This window comes from Callithrix jacchus, chromosome 22, assembly GCF_049354715.1.
Source record: "Callithrix jacchus isolate 240 chromosome 22, calJac240_pri, whole genome shotgun sequence".
Classification (NCBI taxonomy): Eukaryota; Metazoa; Chordata; class Mammalia; order Primates; family Cebidae; genus Callithrix; species Callithrix jacchus.
This window is the reverse complement of record NC_133523.1, coordinates 35546547-35564749: the sequence shown is the minus strand read 5'-3', so window position 1 is coordinate 35564749 and position 18203 is coordinate 35546547. Positions and strand designations below refer to the sequence as shown.

The 18203-nt window shown below is 44.6% G+C and overlaps 3 protein-coding genes across 9 annotated transcripts in view; 1 reads left to right on the top strand and 2 right to left on the bottom strand.

Annotated features, from left to right (window-relative positions):
* SELENOV (selenoprotein V) overlaps positions 1 to 5582 on the top strand; it is a 49340-nt gene extending 43758 nt beyond the window's left edge. For 5 of the 7 annotated variants that reach the window (XM_078359662.1, XM_078359664.1, XM_078359663.1 and 2 more), the window contains one exon: positions 279 to 5582. Coding sequence is in view for 1 of the 7 variants with exons in the window: in XM_078359664.1 (XP_078215790.1) it covers positions 279 to 336 (58 nt within the window). In the remaining 6 variants the exon portion in view is untranslated. The remainder of the gene's footprint in view (positions 1 to 278) is intronic. The other 2 variants (XR_013530901.1, XR_013530902.1) reach the window with 2 other exon arrangements.
* Positions 4002 to 17386, bottom strand: EID2B (EP300 interacting inhibitor of differentiation 2B). The gene is made up of 2 exons (XM_008988004.5): positions 17227 to 17386; positions 4002 to 5740 (listed from the first exon to the last, which is right to left on the bottom strand). Exon 2 carries the CDS (start codon positions 5537 to 5539, stop codon positions 5054 to 5056), a length of 486 nt encoding a protein of 161 aa, XP_008986252.2. The 5' UTR covers positions 5540 to 5740; positions 17227 to 17386; the 3' UTR covers positions 4002 to 5053.
* Positions 16028 to 17386, bottom strand: EID2 (EP300 interacting inhibitor of differentiation 2). Its single transcript, XM_078359665.1, has one exon. The coding sequence runs from the start codon at positions 17302 to 17304 to the stop codon at positions 16594 to 16596; it is 711 nt and encodes a 236-aa protein (XP_078215791.1). The 5' UTR covers positions 17305 to 17386; the 3' UTR covers positions 16028 to 16593.
* Positions 17387 to 18203: the final 817 nt, after the last annotated feature.

Below are 18203 nucleotides of genomic sequence, written 5' to 3'. Positions count from 1 at the left end.
TTGAAAGCCTGAGTTAGGTGGATCGCTTGAGCCCAGGAGTTAGAGGCTGCCATGAGCTCTGTCTGACTGGGCCACTGCACTCCAGCTTGGGTGACAGAGCAAGATCCTGTCTCTAAAAGAAAAAAAAATAATGAGGAAGCTAGAGTGGGCATTATAGTCCATAGAAAACTGTAGAACAGTGCCTGAGGCATGGTAAACCCTATATAAACACTTATTTTTACAGAGCTGTCATTGCTTTTGTTATTTTACATTTTTTTCTCTCTTCTCTCCCATCTCAGGAACCTCAGCAGGATGATGAGAAGGACTGAAATGTTGCTAAGTGAGGTCCTTTTCTGATGGTGGCTGGGGCTGGGGTGAGCTCAGGGAAGGGGAAGAGGAGAATACATACAGAGTCTGCCCCACTGTGTCCGGTCTGTGTCTGCCGTTGCCACACTCACCGCGGAGGTCAGTGGAAGTCACCTGCTGCACTGCTCCCAGCATCTCTGATATTCTGGCCCCAGGGGCGGGAGGGACAGGGAGCTTGCAATATGAAGCTAGTCCTGTGGCTCCAGCCCTCCATCTGCCTCAGCTCCTCTTGCTGCTGAGGCTGCTTTGTTTCTTTTGTGGCTTTGTCATTTCCCATGCCCTGGTTCCAGATACATTTTGAAAACTTTCCATCTTATTGGCATTTTCAGGGGTTATGAGGGAAACAGGGATGGTGGTTAGTCTCAAACCCTTGACACTCCAAACTCATTTGTGCTCCAGGACCCACTTTCTAAACCTGTAAGATCTATGTTCCAGCCTGGGCAACCTAGTGAGACCCCAACTCTACAACAAATACAAAATTAGCCAGGTATGGTGGTGTGTGCCTGTGGTCCCAGCTACTTGGGAGGCTGAAGCAGGAGGATGGCTTGAGCCCGGGAGGCTGCAGTGATCCATGATCATGCCACTGCACTGTAGCCTGGGCAACAGAATGAGACCTGTTTCAAAAAAAAGAAAAAAGAAAAAATTTAAACTATAGGTTTTAGAATCCCAGTGTGGTAGAGAGTGTCTCTGTGACCTGGGGCAGGGGGAGAGACATTTTCACATTGAGTGGACATTTATGGGCGCTCTACTCTGCACCTGCCATGGTGGGTTCAGTGGTCACATGCCAGGAGGTCAAGGGCACAAGCAAGGGGACTCAGACTTTACCACTTAATTGCTGTGTGACCACAAACAAGGGATGCCACCTCTCTGAGTCTCAATTTCCTCCTCCATAAAATTGACATCATAGCACTATTCAACTCATGGAATTTTTGTAATAATTATGCCTGGGAAGGGATTAGCAGAAGGCTTATTACAGAATTAGTAGGTTTCAGTTAGTAGTAGATTTTAGTTAGAAAACACAGATTCTTTTTTTTTTTTTAGATGGAGTCTGGTTCTGTCACCCAGGTTGGTGTGCAATAGTGCAATCTTGGCTCACTGCAACCTCCACTTCCTGGGTTCAAGCGATTCACCTGCCTCAGCCTCCTGAGTAGCTGAGATTATAGGCATATGCCACCACACTCAGCTTATTTTTGTATTTTTAATAGAGATGGGGTTTCACCTTGTTGGACAGGCTGGTCTCAAACGTCTGACCTCAACTGATCTGTTCACCTAAGCCTTTTAAAGTGCTGGGATTACAGGCGTGAGCCACCTCGCTGGGTCTGATCTTAACACCTCACAGGATAATATGCTGGCCCTGTACAATGATATGCTGGTAAGAGTCTGTGAGCAGGGTGCCTGATAAGACTGAGTGCTGGAGGGTAGGGGTAAGTCCCAGAACATATATGGAGTTTGTCTCAGTGAAATCTGTGTCAAGTGGTATAAAATATGAGATGATATTTCCTATGTGACATATACTTTCCGCCCCCTACAGTTAAGAAAAACACTTAGCAGAGATTCGCTTTTTTTTTTTTGAGACAGTCTGACTCTGTTGCCCAGGCTGGAGTGCAATGGCACAATCTCAGCTCACTGCAATCTCTGCCTCCTGGGTTGAAGCGATTCTCCTGCCTCAGTCTCCCGGGTAGCTGGGATTACAGGTGTGAGCCACTATGCCTAGTTAATTTTTTGTATCTTTAGTAGAGATGGGTTTTTACCGTGTCAGGCCAGGCTGGTCTCGAATTCCTGACCTTGTGATCCACCTGCCTCGGCCTCCCAAAGTGCTGGGATTATAGGCGTGAGCGACTTGCCCGGACTAAATTATTTAAAAAATATTCTTAACAACAACAACAAAAAACAAACAAAAAATATTTTTTTCTATTTCTTTTTTTTTTCCAGTAGCTCATCAGAATCAGGTGGAATAACAAAAAATATTTTTAATGCAAAATTGAGGTAGTGGGAAGGTAAGGGAACTCCTGGAGTCCAGAAATCTTATGGAAATATAAATCCAGAGGTGGCTGGTGTTGGAGATAGTGCTTGTGAGGAAATCTGCTAATTTTGATGGCGAGGAACCTGCATGACTCAAAATGTGAAGGGAAAAGACAGAACCCAAACCCAAGCAGGATAAGATGCCAGAATGGAGACCATGTGGCTGAACCCCAGGAGGCAGTACCCTCCAGTGGGTAGGTTGGGAAAAAAATGCCCCTACCACAGAGGTAGGCAGTGGGGGTAGTCTCCCCCTTGTTAGTGAGCAAATGATTGAAAGAAAGCCTTCTGTTAATAAGCCTGCACTCACACAAATGTGGGACCTAAATTCCTGCCATCTGACAAGTCTGAAATTTCATCTAATGTCTGGTTAGGAATGTTCCCAAGTACATGGCAAGATTAAACAGAAGTCAGCTAAGAAGATGCTGAACCAATTCTCAAGTAGTTCCCAAAGATAAAGTTCTGAGCAACATGAATTAGCTATTCAAAGGAGCTGGGCATGGTGGCTCACACCTGTAATCCCAGCACTTAGGGAGGTGGAGGTAGCAGGATGGCTTGAGGCCAGCAGTTCAAGACTGGCCCGGGCAACACAGGGAGACCCTGTCTCTACAATACAAAAATTAGCCCAGCGTGGTGGCATGTGCCTGCAGTCCCAGCTACTCAGAAAACTTGAGGCTGGAGGATTGCTTGAGCCCAGGAGGTCGAGGCTGCAGTGAGCCGTGGTTGTGCCACTCCACTCCAGCCTGGGTGACAGATTGAGACCTTGTTTCAAAGAAAGAAAAAAAATTGTTAACATCAAAATCATTAAGGTAAAAAACAGTATTAGATATTGTCAGATAGTAGAGAATTTGGTTGGCCATTGTGTCCAGTTGCTGGGACTCTTTAAATCCTTGGCATTTCCCAAGTGACAGAGGTGTCAGTGTTAACATGGTGGGCCCCTTGGGCCATACTTGATAGTTTAGACTCGAAAGGTGACTAACAGTGCACTTCTCGTTTATGGTAATGAGTCAGAATGATGGCTGTCAGTGCCAGAAGAGCCACTATGAGATTATGAGAAAACTGGACTTTGAACTGTGGTATCAACTTGACAGTCTGGGAGCGGGAGGAAGCTGGAGATTGAGTTCAGTTCCATGACCAATGATCCAGTCAATCACACCTGCATAATACAACCCCAGTAGGTTGGGCACGGTGGCTCATGCCTGTAATCCCAGTACTGTGAGAGGTTGAGGTGGGCGGATTACCTGAGGTCAGGAGTTTGAGACCAGCCTGGCCAGTAGAGCCCCGTCTCTATTGAAAATAAAAAAATTAGCCGGGTGTGATGGTGCACATCTGTAATCCCAGCTACTTGGGAGGATTGAGTCAGGAGAATCACTTGACCCTGGGAGGTGGAGGCTGCAGTGAGCCGAGATCTCACTACTGCATTCCAGCCTGGGCAACAGAGGGGAGCTCTGTCTCAAAAAAAAAAAAAAAAAAAAAAAACGAGGAAGAAGAAAAATACCCCTTATACATAAATCTCTCCATATATAACTGAAAAAAACTCAAGATGCTGATAGAGGTATATGCTACTTTTTATATTTTTAAAAATTTATACCTTGTGATGCAAGTTAACAACCTTGATTTTAAAAGGGAGAATGCACTATATTTAGATTGATGTTTATTTGCATATGCATTAGAAAACTGTTGAAAGACATACAGCAAAAAAGCAAAACCAAGAAAACAACAAAATCCCAAGCCACAAGCAATGACACTTGTATGGAATAGTTTTGAGTTTGACAGAGGACAGCAATAAGAGATTCCTCACAGCATCTTTTGATACTTTTTTTTGGTTGAGTCTTGTGAATAGAATACATATTGTAGAATAAAATAAGCTTAAAATTAACAAAAAACAAGCTTATTCCCACAGCTATTAAATTGCACACAGACTTCAAAACAATGATCATATAATAAATACGTGGCTTTTCCTACTGAATATTTGCTATTCATCTAAAGTACCTCAGAAAATACAAACAAGAATCTTACACTAGGATTTGTTGACATGACATGACCACAGATTGTGAAATTTCAAAGTCCTCTCAATAGCCTTCCAATCCTAGTAACTCAGATACACCTGGATTCCTGACAACTGTTATTTGTTTTCTTTAATTACTTTGGCTCACTTTTATGAGTTCTATTACTAGCATTTTTTTCTTAGATCTTTGCAAAACCATCCTTTATGGTGAAACAATCTTGAAGGATTCTCCACAAATGCAGGAAAAAGCATTGCTAACAATGTGCTAAGTCAGAAGTGTCTTGGGACCTCTTTGAAAACAAGATTCGGCCAGGCGCGGTGGCTCACGCCTATAAAGTAATCCCAGCACTTTGGGAGGCCGAAGCGGGAGGATCGCTTGGGTCCAAGAGTTCGGGACCAGACTAGGGAACATCGCGAGACTCCCATCTCTATTTAAATAATATTAAAAAAGAAGAAGGAAAACAATATTCAACAGTCTTGTCTGTTTCCATTTCGCAGTGTGCTTTCTCCTTCAATTGCACATTGCCATATTCCCTTCCAGCTTGCATTCCCCCTAATGACTGAGTTAAGTCAGTTAAGCTGAGTTTAACTGACTCAGCTTAAACTGGCACAGCCTGTTCTTTTGATCCGAAAACAGTCACTTAGCTATTCCTTGCCACCAATCTCGTCATCACAGCCGACTCAGTCGGCCAGAGGACTGAGGGTCTCGGAGGCAGTCAGCGCTACAGCAAAGGCGACAGCCGCGAAGTCCATCTGCGGAGGATCCGCGTCAAAGGCAGCTTCCCTCGCCTTGCAGCCTTCCACGAACAGCCTGAGGCGTTCCTCGAAATCCCGTAGTAATCTGACCGGGATCATGGAGCTACCATCCAGATACTCGCGGAACAACAGCTGCTGGTTAATTCCTAAGAAACCGAGCTGCTGATGGGGGTCTGGGGCGGACGTCAGACCCGGGACGCCGCTGGGGATGGGCCCGGGCACAGGGCCCGGCACCCGTGCCATGGACCGCGCACCTTCGGCCACGGGGCCTTCCCCGGCCTCCTGCGCCCGCCCCCCGCAGCCGACTGCCCCCTGCAGTACGTCGCTGACGCCACTCGTTGTGCCCACCTGTGGGACGCTGCTGTCTCCGGGGAGCTCGGACATCTCCGACAGCCCAGTCGGCTCCGCCATAGTCTGAGCGTTTCTACGGAGATGGGAGTAACGGCACCTCACTGCTGTATGCGGTACGTGCGCATGCGCGAATCTCGGTGTGCGCGTAAACGCTACGAGTGTGTGCGCATGCGTAAGCAGGGTGCGCGCTCCTCAACCGTCCCCTAGCGGTCCTGAGTGCCATTACTTCTGTAGCCGCCCGTCTTCTGAGCGCCTGAGGACCTGAGGACCATGTGATATTTTAAATTACAACCACTTCAATATTAATGTAAACTTTCTTATAAGGTCATTTTCCAGCTTTTTTTTTTTTTTGAGTGGGTACAATCTCGGTTACTGCTGCCTTGACCTCCCGGCCTTAAGCCATCCTCCTGCCTCAGCCTCCTGAGTAGTTGGGACTGCAGGTGCGCACCACCCCAGCTAATTTTTTATTTTTTGTAGAGATTGGGTCTCACTGTTTCCCAGACTGGTCTCGAACTCCTGGCCTCAAGTGATCATCCTGCCTTGGCCTTCCAAAGTGCTGGGATTACAGGCCTGAGCCACTTGGCTTGGCCTATAAGTAATATTTTGGCACTGCAAGTTTGGGGTTTCCCAAAACCACCTTTAGGTTTGATAATTCCCAGAGCTCACTGAAATCTGTTATACTCAAAGTCATGCTTATTACAAAGGACACAGATTAGAAGAGATGTATCAGGCACAGTCTGGGATGGGGAGGGCTCCAAATATGAAGTTCCTGTGTCCCTAGGGACCTGTTCCCCTTTGCCGTCCATGTTCCGCAGTAAGTGCAGGGGTAGTGCCAACAAAGGACTCTTACCCAGGTTTTGGTGTCCAGAGTTTGTATTGGAGTTTCACTACACAGGCATGCTTGATTAAACCATTGCCCATTTTGTTGAAGCCAATCTCCAGCCTCCTACCTGATATCACATGGCTCCAAGCCCCAACTCTCTAATGATATAGTCTTTCTTGTGTGGCTAGCTTGATCCTGATAACCAAAAATGTGAAAGTTTATATTCCATTTAAAACCAGTCAGCTCTGGCTGGGTGTAGTGGCTCATGCCTGTAATCTCAGCATGGTGGGAAGCAAAGATGGGAGGACTGCTTAAGCCCATGAGTTCAAGACCAGCCTGGGCAACATAGTGAGACCCCTGTCCCTACCAAAAAAATTAGGTAGGCATGGTGGTATGTGCACCTGTAGTCGTGGCTACTCAGGTGAAAGAATGACTTGAGGTTGGGAGGTCAACTGTACAGTGAGCTATGATTGCACCACTGCACTCCAGCCCTGTATGACAGAGTGAAATCCTGTCTCAAAAAAAAAAAAAAAATCCTTGGAATTTAACTGGAATCCAAATATGAGAGTTGCTGGCAATTGAACTTCATGAAAATCCATCTAAAAATTCTGACCTATCACAGGTCATGTCTGGAAGCTGATTGGGTTGGAAATTATTCTGACTCATGTGCACCTTGCTTTGTTTCTACAATTCTCTTGGAGAAATGGAGTGAGTTCTCCCACATGCGACATATATGCTTCAAAAGGCACATTTGAGCTATTATGCAGAAGACTCAAGAAAGGACTTCTTTGGAGGGTAACTTCAGATAGATAGCTTGGTTACTGGAGGGAATTTGTAATTATGAGTTAGCCGTAAAGTCTCCAAAATTCAGTGTGGTTTCCATTTTGAATGGCTACAATAATACACTGCTCAGTACCTGCAAGTCAAAGAAAAGAGGCCAGAGAAACTCTCTGGAAAAATAGAAAGATCAAGTAAAAATTCTTAAACTAAGTTTTAATGCTGATTCTCCAACTACTTTATTTTTATATTTTTGAGACAGAGTCTCACTCCGTCACCCAGGCTGGAGTGCAGTGGTGTTATCTCAGCTCACTGCAACCTCACCTCGTGGGTTACTGCATCTTACGCCTCCTGGGCTCAAGCAATTCTCCGGCCCCAGTCTCCTGAACAGCTGGGATTACAGGTGCCCACCACCTCACCCGGCTAATTTTTGTATTTCTAGTAGAGATGGGGTTTCGCCATGTTGGCCAGGCTGGTCTTGAACTCCTGACCTCAAGTGATCTGCCCGTATTAGCCTTCAAAAGGAAGTGCTGGAGGCTGGGAGCGGCGGCTTATGCCTGTAATTCCAGCATTTTGGGAGGCTGAGGCAAGCGGATCATGAGGTCAGGAGATTGAGACTGTCCTGGCCAACATGGTGAAACTCCATCTCTACTAAAAATACAAAATTAGCTGGGTTTGGTGGCATGTGCCTATAATCCTGGCTACTTGGGAGGCTGAGGCACAAGAATCGCTTGAACTCAGGAGGTGGAGGTTGTAGTGAGCCGAGATCGTGCCACTGCACTCCAGCATGGCAAGAGAGCGAGTCTCCATCTCAAAAAACAAAACAAAACAAAATTTAAAGAGATCATATTCTCTATTTGAAGGCTGAGAGAGTTTTTCTTCTGACAACACTTCTGACACCGAATGTGTGTGGGATTTTCCACAATGATTCTCCAAAACAAACCGAGTGTCCCACAATTCCATTCTGACAACAACTATCTGCAGTTAGTGCAGACCCCACAGGACCCATAAGACTATGCCCACTTCAGATGCCAGCCACAAATGGAGTGCATAGGCTACCCACATTTCTACCCAGCCAAGTACAAATTCAGGAGTTCCCATGACCACCCCTCAGGTTTGATAATTTGCTAGAACTCACACAACTTAGTAAAGTGCTGTATTTACTAGTACTAGTTTAATTAATTAATTTCGAGACAGAGTCTCACTCTCTCGCCCAGGCTGGAGTGCACTGATGTGATCTTAGCTCACTGCAACCTCCACCTCCTGGGTTCAAGTGATTCTTGTGCCTCAGCCTCCTGAGTAGCTGGGATTACAGGTGTGTTACCACCACACCTGGCTAATTTGTGTATTTTTAGTAGAGACATGGTTTTGATATCTTGGCCAGGCTGGTCTTAAACTCCTGTCCTCAAGTGATCACTCAGCCTCCCAAAGTGCTGGGATTACAGGTGTGAGCCACCGCGTTCGGACAGTACTAGTTTATTATAAAGGATACAACTCAGGAAGAGCTATATAGAAGAGATGGATAGGGTGGGTGTAGGGGGTGCACATAGAGCTTCCATGCCCTCTCTTGGTGGGACTCTCCCAGCGCCTTGAGGTGTTCCATCTGGAAACTCTCAAACCCTGCTATTTAGGGGCTTTATGGAGGTATCATTGATAAGTCAGTTACCACTGGTGATTGATTCAATCTCTAGCAGCTTGCTCCTCTCCCCTTACCAGGAGGCTGGGGATGAGGCTGAATGTTCCAAGCTTCCAGTGAAGCCTTGGTCTTTCTAGTGATAGCCCCCATTCTGAAGCTATCCAAGGGCCACCAAGAGTCACCTCATTAGAGCAAAAGATGTTCCTAACACACTATCACTCAGTTGATTCTAAGAGTCTTAGGAGTTCTGTGCCAAGAACAAGAAAGACCAAACATTGTATCTTTCTTATTATAGCACAAAGGCTATTTCTACTTTGAGGATCAATGATTTTCATCTGGTGTTTTCTCCTTTTGAAGCACACCTGTGACCCATCCAATGCATAATAAATCTCCGGAGGGATTTTTCTGTTTTCCTTGCAGAAGACAGTAGGTATGGGTAGATCTTGGCGACAGGGGAAGTAGGAACCATTTAGTCGTTGTAGTTACCTGACAGAGAACCACCTCCCACTTTCCTTTTTGTGTCTTTCGTTCAATCCCTGAGGAAAACAGAAACTTACCCACCATCCTAGTCATGTTCGCTTCAGAGCTGGGTGTCCAATGCCCATTTATTGGAAGGTTTCCCACATTCAGCATCTGCAGGTGGGCATTTCTCCAGAAGCAGATGAGTCTGGATCTCAGATATGAGGTCATATGTTTAGGTTTGTATAAAGAAATGGAATTCAGTTTTTTTTTTTTTAAGAGACGGGGTTTCACCATGTGGCCAAGCTGGTCTTGAACTCCTGACCTCAAGCAATCCACCCACCTCAGCCTCCCAAAGTGCTGGGATTACAGGCGTGAGCCACCTCACCCGGCCGGAATTCAGTTTCAATGTGTATTTAATTCAAATTCATTTGGAATGTGTATTTAGCTATTCTAAGAATGTGTGTTGGTCCAGGAACTACAGATTCTTATATGCTGCCCCTCACAACTCCCAAAACTTTGCATGTTTAACCTCTGTAAGATTTCACCACTTAGAAGGATGTAGAATGGTTGGGTGTGGTGGCTCACACCTGTAATCCCAGCAATTTGGGAAGCTGAGGCTAGCGGATCCCTTGAGGTCAGGAGTTTGAGACCAGCCTGGCCAACAGGGCGAAGCCCCATACAAAAATTATCTGGGCATGATGCCACACGCCTATAGTCCCAGCTGTTCAGGAGGCTGAGGTAGGAGGATCGGTTGAACCTGTGAGGTGGAGGTTGCAGGAGGAGTTTGGGGTAAATTGAAGAGAATAGAGTGTTGAGTAATATATGCAGGGTCCCACAGGTGGTCGAAGCCAGAACTTGAACAAATACAGTCTGATACCAGAAGTGATGCTCTTCACCCTCTTCCCGAATCCTCCTCCTCTGCCTCTTGAGAGTCCAACCCTGTTAGGCCAGTGCCCTTTAGTGAGAAGAGTTCATGATCTGAGTCAGATGGACTTGTAAACACTATCAATCCTATGAGCCTCCAGGCTCTTTCCTGGAAACATTAAGTGACAAAATACTTAACTAAGCTGTTTAGAACTGTGGAAGTCCAAGTATCATTCTTACTGTTTGGGCAACAACCACTTTTTCTCTAGACCTGAGTTCAGCTTCCATCAAGGGAAGGAACCCAAGATTTCTGTCTCTGGCCAAATACTGTAAGAACCCTCAGAAAAAGCCTCTCATGGCAACCCAATAAATAGAAGCCCCAGGCTGATTTCAGGAATCCAGGAAGAGTGTTTTGGCTTTGATATACTCATCATATCAGAGAAGGAGATGGTAAGGCTAAAACCAAGCTTCGCGAAGATTATTTTGGAGAGTTTTATCATCTAACACTTCTACAAGCTCAACAACCCCCTCTGTGATCGTTAAGTAGAAAGGCATGCAATCAAGAAAGTCAGGAAAGCCGGGCGCGGTGGCTCACGCCTGTAATCCCTGCACTTTGGGAGGCTGAGGTGGGTGGATCACGAGGTCAAGAGATCGAGACCATCCTGGTCAACAAGGTGAAACCCCATCTCTACTAAAATACAAAAAGTTTGCTGGGCATGGTGGTGAGTGCCTGTAATCCCAGCTACTCAGGAGGCTGAGGCAGGAGAATGGCCTGAACCCAGGAGGCGGAGGTTGCAGTGAGCTGAAATCGTGCCATTGCACTCCAGCCTGGGTAACAAGAGCGAAATTCTGTCTAAAAAAAAAAAAGAAAGGAAAAATGCTATATTCTAACTCAGTGAGGATTGGTTTGTCTTCAAAGAACCTAAAAATCTATTGCTCGTACCATGGGGAAAAAAATGCACAAAGTGGTGAAAGAGCTACTGCTCCTTGCCACCACCCCAGACACCAGCCTAGATGGTCCCCAAGAGAAATTCTACCAAACCTTAGATAATTCCAATGGATTTTTAAAGTGTTCCAGAACTAAGGAAATTTCCAAATTATTTATATGATGTAATAACATCACTATTTAAGAGAGAGAAATGCTGTACAAGAAAATGACACAGCAGCTTCACTTATGAACATGAATGTCCTTTAACAAAAAAGCACAGATCCAGTAGCACACTAAAATATCATTTCTGGCCAGGCGCGGTCGCTCATGCCTGTAATCCCAGCACTTTGAGAGGCCAAGGTGGGTGGATCGCCTGAGGTCCGGAGTTCAAGACCAGCCTGGCCAATACAGTGAAACCTCATCTCTACCGAAAATACAAAACTGGCTGGGCATGGTGGTGGATGCCTGTAATCCCAGCTACTAAGGAGGCTAAGGCAGAGAACTGCTTGAATCCAGCAGGCGAAGGTTGCAGTGAGCTAATATGCCACTACACTCCAGCCTGGGTGGCAGAGTGAGACTCTCTCTCTCTCTCAAAAAAAAAAAAAATGTGTGTGTATATATATAATTAATTAATTTGAAGAATGCAAAGATCGTGTATTATTAGTAACTCTAAATGGTGGTAGATTTGAAACAATCCTAGGATTACCTTCACAGATTCTGAAAAGGTCTTTGACAAAATTCAACAACCATTCTTGATAAAACACACACAGACATACACACACAGCAATAGATAGCTATGTAAACATTTCTGTGAAATTGGTCTGGTGCGGTGGCTCCCATCTGTAATCGCAGCACTTTGAGAAACCAAGGTGGGAGGATCACTTGAGCTCAAGAGTTTGAGACCAGCTGGGCAACATGGCAAAACCCCATCTCTACAAAAACAGATTAAAAATTAGCCAGGCATGGTGGTGTGTGCCTGTAGTCCCAGCTACTCAGTAGGCTGAGATAGGAGAATCGCTTGAGCCTTGGAGGCAGAGGTTGCAGTGAGCCAAGACTGCGCCACTGCACTCCAGCCTGGGCAACAGAGTGAGACACTGTTGAAAGGGGGAAAAAAAAAAGATTTCCATGAAATCAGGAACAAGACAAGGATGCTTCACTATCTTCCAGCACTGTTTTAAATTAGATAGAAGGTATTAGCCAAAAAACTAATAAAGAGAAAGAAGCCAGAGGTATTAAAAATTGTAAAAGGGGCCAGGCATGGTGGTTAATGCCTCTTTTTTTTTAATTTTGTTATTTTTTATTTGTTTTATCTTTTGTTATTTTTTAATTTTTTGAGATAGGGTCTCACTCTGTCACTCAGGCTGGAGAGCAGTGCCACAATTTTGGCTCACTGCAACCTCCGCCTCCCGGGTTCAAGCGATTCTCCTGCCTCAGCCTCCCAAGTAGCTGGGACTACAGGTGCACACCACCCCGCCCGGCTAGGCTCATGCCTCTAATCTCAGAACTTTAGGAGACCAAGGCAGCTTAAGCACAGGAGATCATGACCCTATCCCTAAGGGGGAAAAAAAAAAAGTGAAAGAGGCAAAACCAAAACCATCATTATTTGCAAATGACTAATTCCTCAACAAGAGAATCATTTGAAAAACTACTATAAATAGTAAGACAATTCAGTATATTAAAGGAGGCTATCAAATAAATATGCAGACATCAATTATTTTCAAATACACAGGCAAGCTTCTATAATAGAAATATCTTCATGTACTACAGAAAAAACATGAAAGATCAAGTGTCTAGAAATAAATGACTAGACCTATGAAACATTAAGGACAAATATTAATGCTCTCCTGAAGAATACAAAGGAAGTCTTTTAAAAAATGGAAAAACTGCTAGGCATGGTGGCTCATAGCTGTAATTCCAGCACTTTGGGAGGCCTAGGTAGCTGATCATATGAGGCCAGGAGTTCAAGACCAGCCTGGCCAACATGGCAAAAACCCATCTCTACTAAAATTACAAAAATTCACCAGGCGTGGTGGTGGGCAACTGTAGTCCCAGCTATTCAGGAGGCTGAGGCATGAAAATTGCTTGGACCCAGGAGGTGGAGGTTGCAGTGAACCAAGATTATGCCACTGCACTCCACACTGGGTGACAGAGTGAGACTGTCTCAAAAACAACAACAACAACAAAAAAAAAACCCTGATCATTTAGATAAGAAGAAGACTCATTATCTAAAAGATAGCAATTACCCATGAGTTAATGAAGTGTAATATGATTCTAATAAAAATGCTTTGTTTTAAAATAAGGTAAGCTGACTTTGAGGTTGCTGTAGTTACATAATGAACAAAATACCCAGAAGCACTATGAAAAAGTATACTGAAAGGCTTTAGCATTACCAGATTTAGAACTAATTAGAAAATCTAAAACACAGTTTTTATATGAAAGGACATCTTAAAACAATTAGTGGAGCCAGGCATGGTACCTAGTACTTTGGGAAGCTGAGGCAGGTGGATCAACTGAGGTCAGGAGTTCGAGACCAACCTGGACAACATAGTGAAACACTGTCTCTACAAAAATACAAAAAATTAGCCGGGTGTGGTGGCATGGGCCTGTAATCCCAGCTACTTAGAAGGCTGAGGCAGGAGATTGCTTGAACCCGGGAGGAGGAGGTTGCAGTGAGCTGAGATCCTGCCACTGTACTCCAGCCTGGTTGACAGAGCAAGGCTCTGTCTGAAAAACAAAAACAAAAAACAGTTAGTGGAGAAAAGATGGACTACTTAGTAAATGAGGTTAGGGCCATCAGACAACCATCTAAAAAAAAAATTAGATCCTTATACTGCACCTGAGAATAAATTTCAAATCGTTGAAAGATTCGAACATGAACAATGAAAACACACACACAACACATACACTACAACCTTGGGATTCAAAATACTGCAGGTTTATTTTTTACTTTTGAGACAGGATCTCACTTTGTTATCCATGCTGGATGCAGTGGTGTGATCTTGGCTTTACTGCAGCCTCAGCCTACTGGGCTCAAGTGATCCTTCCACCTCAGCTCCCAGAGTAGATGGGATTACAGGCGTGTGCCACTACGCCAGGCTAATTTTTCATATTTTTCAAAGAGACAGAGTTTTGTCATGTTGCCCGGACTGGTCTTGAACTCCCGAGCTTAAATGGTCTGCCTGCCTCAGCCTCCCAGAGTGCTGGGATTACCGGTGTGAGTCACTGTGCCGGGCCTACTGCAAATTTAAAGGAATATAGGCAGCAAAAATCACCATGGCCAAAAGCCTTTCCAAAAAGCCAAATCCTAATGACAAATTGTGAAAAAATATTCATAACTCATATCCCAAGCTGTTATTATACCTCGTATCACTAACACGAGTATCATAAATAGCTACTGGATTCAACGTAGAAAGGACAAAATTATCTGTCAGGAAACTGGATAAAGAATATGAACTAGGCACAGTGGCTCAAGTTTATAATCCCAGAACTTTGGGAAGCTGAGGCAGGAGGATCATCTGAGATCAGGAGATCGAGACCAGCCTGGCCAACATGGTGAAACCCTATCTCTACTAAAAATACAAAAATGAGCCAGACGAGGTGGCACACACCTGTAATCCCACCTATTTAGGAGGCTGAGGCAGGAGAATCGCTTGAATCTGGGAAGTGGATGTTGCAGTGAGCTGAGACGGTACCACTGCACTTCAGCCTGGGCGACAAGAGCAAGACTTTGTCTCAAAAAGAAAAGAAAAGAAAAAAAAAAGAATATGAACAGAGACTTTATGGAAAAGGGAATATGTGTGTGTGTGTGTGTCTGTGTGTGTGTGTGTATATATATAACTCTTTAAAAGATATTTAACTGGCTGAGTGCAATGGCTCACACTTATAATTCCAGCACTTTGGGAGGCCGAGGTGGGTGGATTGCCTGAGGTCAGGAGTTCAAAACCAGTTTGGCCAGCATGGTGAAACCCCATCTCTGCTAAAAATACAAAAATTAGCCAGGCGTGGTGGTACATGCCTGTAATCCCAGCTCTCAAGAGGCTGAGATTGAGCCTGGGAGGTGGAGATTGCAGTGAGCAGAGATCGCACTACTGCACTTCAGCCTAGACAACAAGAGAAAAACTCCATTAAAAAAAAAAAGATATTTAACTTCACTCATAATAAAATCAAATTAAAACTCATATACTGTTTTTTCAACTATCAGATTCATAAAAGCTGGATGACTGTTAGTTTAGTGTGTTGGCTAGGCTGTCATGAAATATCCTTGATCATCAATTGCCGGTGGGAGTGCAAAGCAGAACACATAGTGCTGCATAGCAATATCCATACAATTTTAAAGGAGTTCCTTTGGTCCAGAATTCTCACTTCTAGGGAATCAGCCACAGATATTACACGTTAAAAGAAATGTAGGTAGCTAATGATTATAAGACACATCATTAGTTTCATGAAAACCTAAGGAAAAAAATGCTGTATTACAGCATCAAATGTAAGATGCACCCATATTTCAGCTATGTTAAAATATGAAAAGTGCATTTTGAATTGAAGCAATACTATATTTGTACACCTGCCACATGATATGTGTACAAGATGAACTACTCCAGCAATTTTTTTTTCTCTCCAAAGAAATATATGGGAAACAACCTAAATGTCCATCAATATATCCCTGGTTAAGTAAATTTCAACATAATTTCAGAATGCAATAAAATGCCACTTTAAAAAATAATGAGGAAATACAGTGGTTTGGTAGGGTCGTCAAGATATGTTCTTAATGAGAAAGCAATGTATAAAGCAGTAAGTATTGTAAGTTGACTTCTGTGAAGAAGTAAAAACAAGTAAACCCAGACTTATAGGTGCCTGTGTACAAATAGGGAACCCAGAAGGATGGAAGGGAAACTGTGGCTATCATTAGAGGTCACGGTGGGGACTGGATGGAGGAAGACAAGAATGGAAGGCTTTTCACTGTATATTTTATATATTTTTTGGCTTGTAAATGGATTTTTTTATACTGAAAACACTTTTAAAATTAAAAATTGAGTGAAAGAAAAAAGTCCAGAAATTTGATGTTCTTGAAAACATGATTTATCACATAAGATGTACAACATTTACTTTGCTTGTCACTTGAAAAGTCTAAGAAAACACAAAATCAATCTTACACTAGATACTTCTATTGAATATGACATGAGGAGGGCACATATTCTGACAATTTCAAGATCTTTTCACAGCCTTCCAGTCCTAATAACTCGGCGTTAACGCCTTATTCTGTTCAGCACTATTTGATAATTTCTTTCATCCTCATGGGCTTAAGTATTGGTGATTTCTCATCAAGTCTCAATTTTATAAAATCATCCTTTACTTTGTAATAAAGCAATGTTGAGAGACATTTTCCATAACGCAGGGGGAAAAATGTGGATCAATCACAAACTCAACGAACGTTACAGTTATGGTACTTTCGACATTTTTTTCAATTTCTTCTGTAATGCTTTTTCATGATAAGCTTCCCTCTGTCTTTTTCCCCTCCACCTCCACCTGTGCACTGCCTTATCTCGATATACTCTGACTTCTGAAAATCAAGTTGCAGGATTGGTATGACTGGAATGCAGAGGTTCTCTTGTAGTGTCACCACGTAACTATTCTCTATTGATAAACTTATCACAACCAAGTTCTTCTATCAGAGGGTTGATAACTTCAGATGCAGTCAGAGCTATCGTAAAGGTTAAAATATCGAGGTCCACCCTGTGAGGATTTCGCTGATATTCGGCATCAAACGCTGCTTCCCTTGCTCTGCAGGCTTCCACGAATCGCCTGCGGCGTTCTTCAAGCTCCTGTATTCTGCCGGGAGCAATCGGATAATTTTCCAGATAGTGGCGGAGAAACTGCTGGTAATTGATTCCTAAAACGCTAAGTGGGTGGCGGAGGCGGAGATAGGGCAACGCAGCCAGGCCTCCATTCGCGTGCCTGGACCTGGGCCTAACCTCGGGACCCTCTTCGTCCACCGGCTCCCCCAGCAAGCGGGCGACCTCCGCCATCCTGGCTTCTCTGGCCGCCGCCGCCGCTGGGCTTTCCCTACCCGCCGCGGCTGCCCTGGCCACCACCGCCGCTGCAACCGGGGCTCCCCTGGCCGCCGCCGTCGGGGCTCCCCTGGCCGCCGGCATCCGGCCTTCCCTGGCCGCCGGCACCGGGCCTCCCCTGGCCGCCGCCATCGCGCCTTCCCCGGCCTCCTCAGGCTGCGCCGGGGCCGGCTCCCGCCTCCCGCGGCCTACCTCTGCCTGCGGGACGTCTCTGTCACCATTCGTCGCGCCTGTCTGCGGGACACTGCTGTCTGCGGGCAGCTTGGACATCTTCGACCGCGGGGTCAACTCGGCTGCTCCCAGAGAAACTGGAATAACGGGACAGCGCGATACCCGGTGGACACCCCAGTGCGCGTGCGTGAGCGCTGTGCGCACGGTAAACGCCGTGTGCGTAACCGGGCGCGAGAGCAGTTTCTACCGCAGACCCTGGGAGCAGTACGCATGCGTACTTTCCAGGCGCCTGCCGTTCTCCAGATACCCCCTCGAGGCCGGGAATCGCCAACGCACCTGAAACCGCCCAATGACGAAGGGCGGGGCCGTATTGGACATTACAACCTGTTTGATGTTTGTGAGGAACGCTTACAAGATCGCTTCTTGTAGGCGTTCTCAAGGTTCTGTCCTAGAGTGTTCTTCTTTGTTCTTCAGTGATGATATGCCATCCCTATTATAGATATTTTAGATTCATGGTCTAAAGATATTTTAGATTCATGGTCTTTTCTGGGTTTTTAAATTTTTTTCCATTCATTTCTTTGCCTGTCTTCACCCATTATGGATCGTCCTGGCTACTAAAACTTTATAATTATATTCTTTTCTTGTATTACATTGACTACTTTGGACATTTAATTTTCAAATCTTATTTGTGAAATACAACATGCAGAAAAGTAAACAAAACATAAATATACAGCTGAATGATTTATCACAAAGCGAACATCCATTTAACTACCACAGGCCAAGAAACGGAATATTTCCAGTATTCCAGAACGCTTCCTTTCCTTCTTATCACTATCCTCTCCTTTCTACCCAGAAATAACTACTATCCTGATATTTATACTTTTCTTGTTTCTCTTTTGATTTTACCATCTAAGGGTGCATTCCTAATGCTGTAGTTTAGTTTGGTCTGTATTCTGAACTTTATATATGCGAGAAACACACTTACCTGTCCAAACCCA

Excerpts from the sequence above, each read along its gene's own strand:
- EID2B (XM_008988004.5), bottom strand. The coding sequence starts at position 5,539 with ATGGCGGAGCCGACTGGGCTGTCGGAGATGTCCGAGCTCCCCGGAGAC.
- EID2 (XM_078359665.1), bottom strand. The coding sequence starts at position 17,304 with ATGTCCAAGCTGCCCGCAGACAGCAGTGTCCCGCAGACAGGCGCGACG.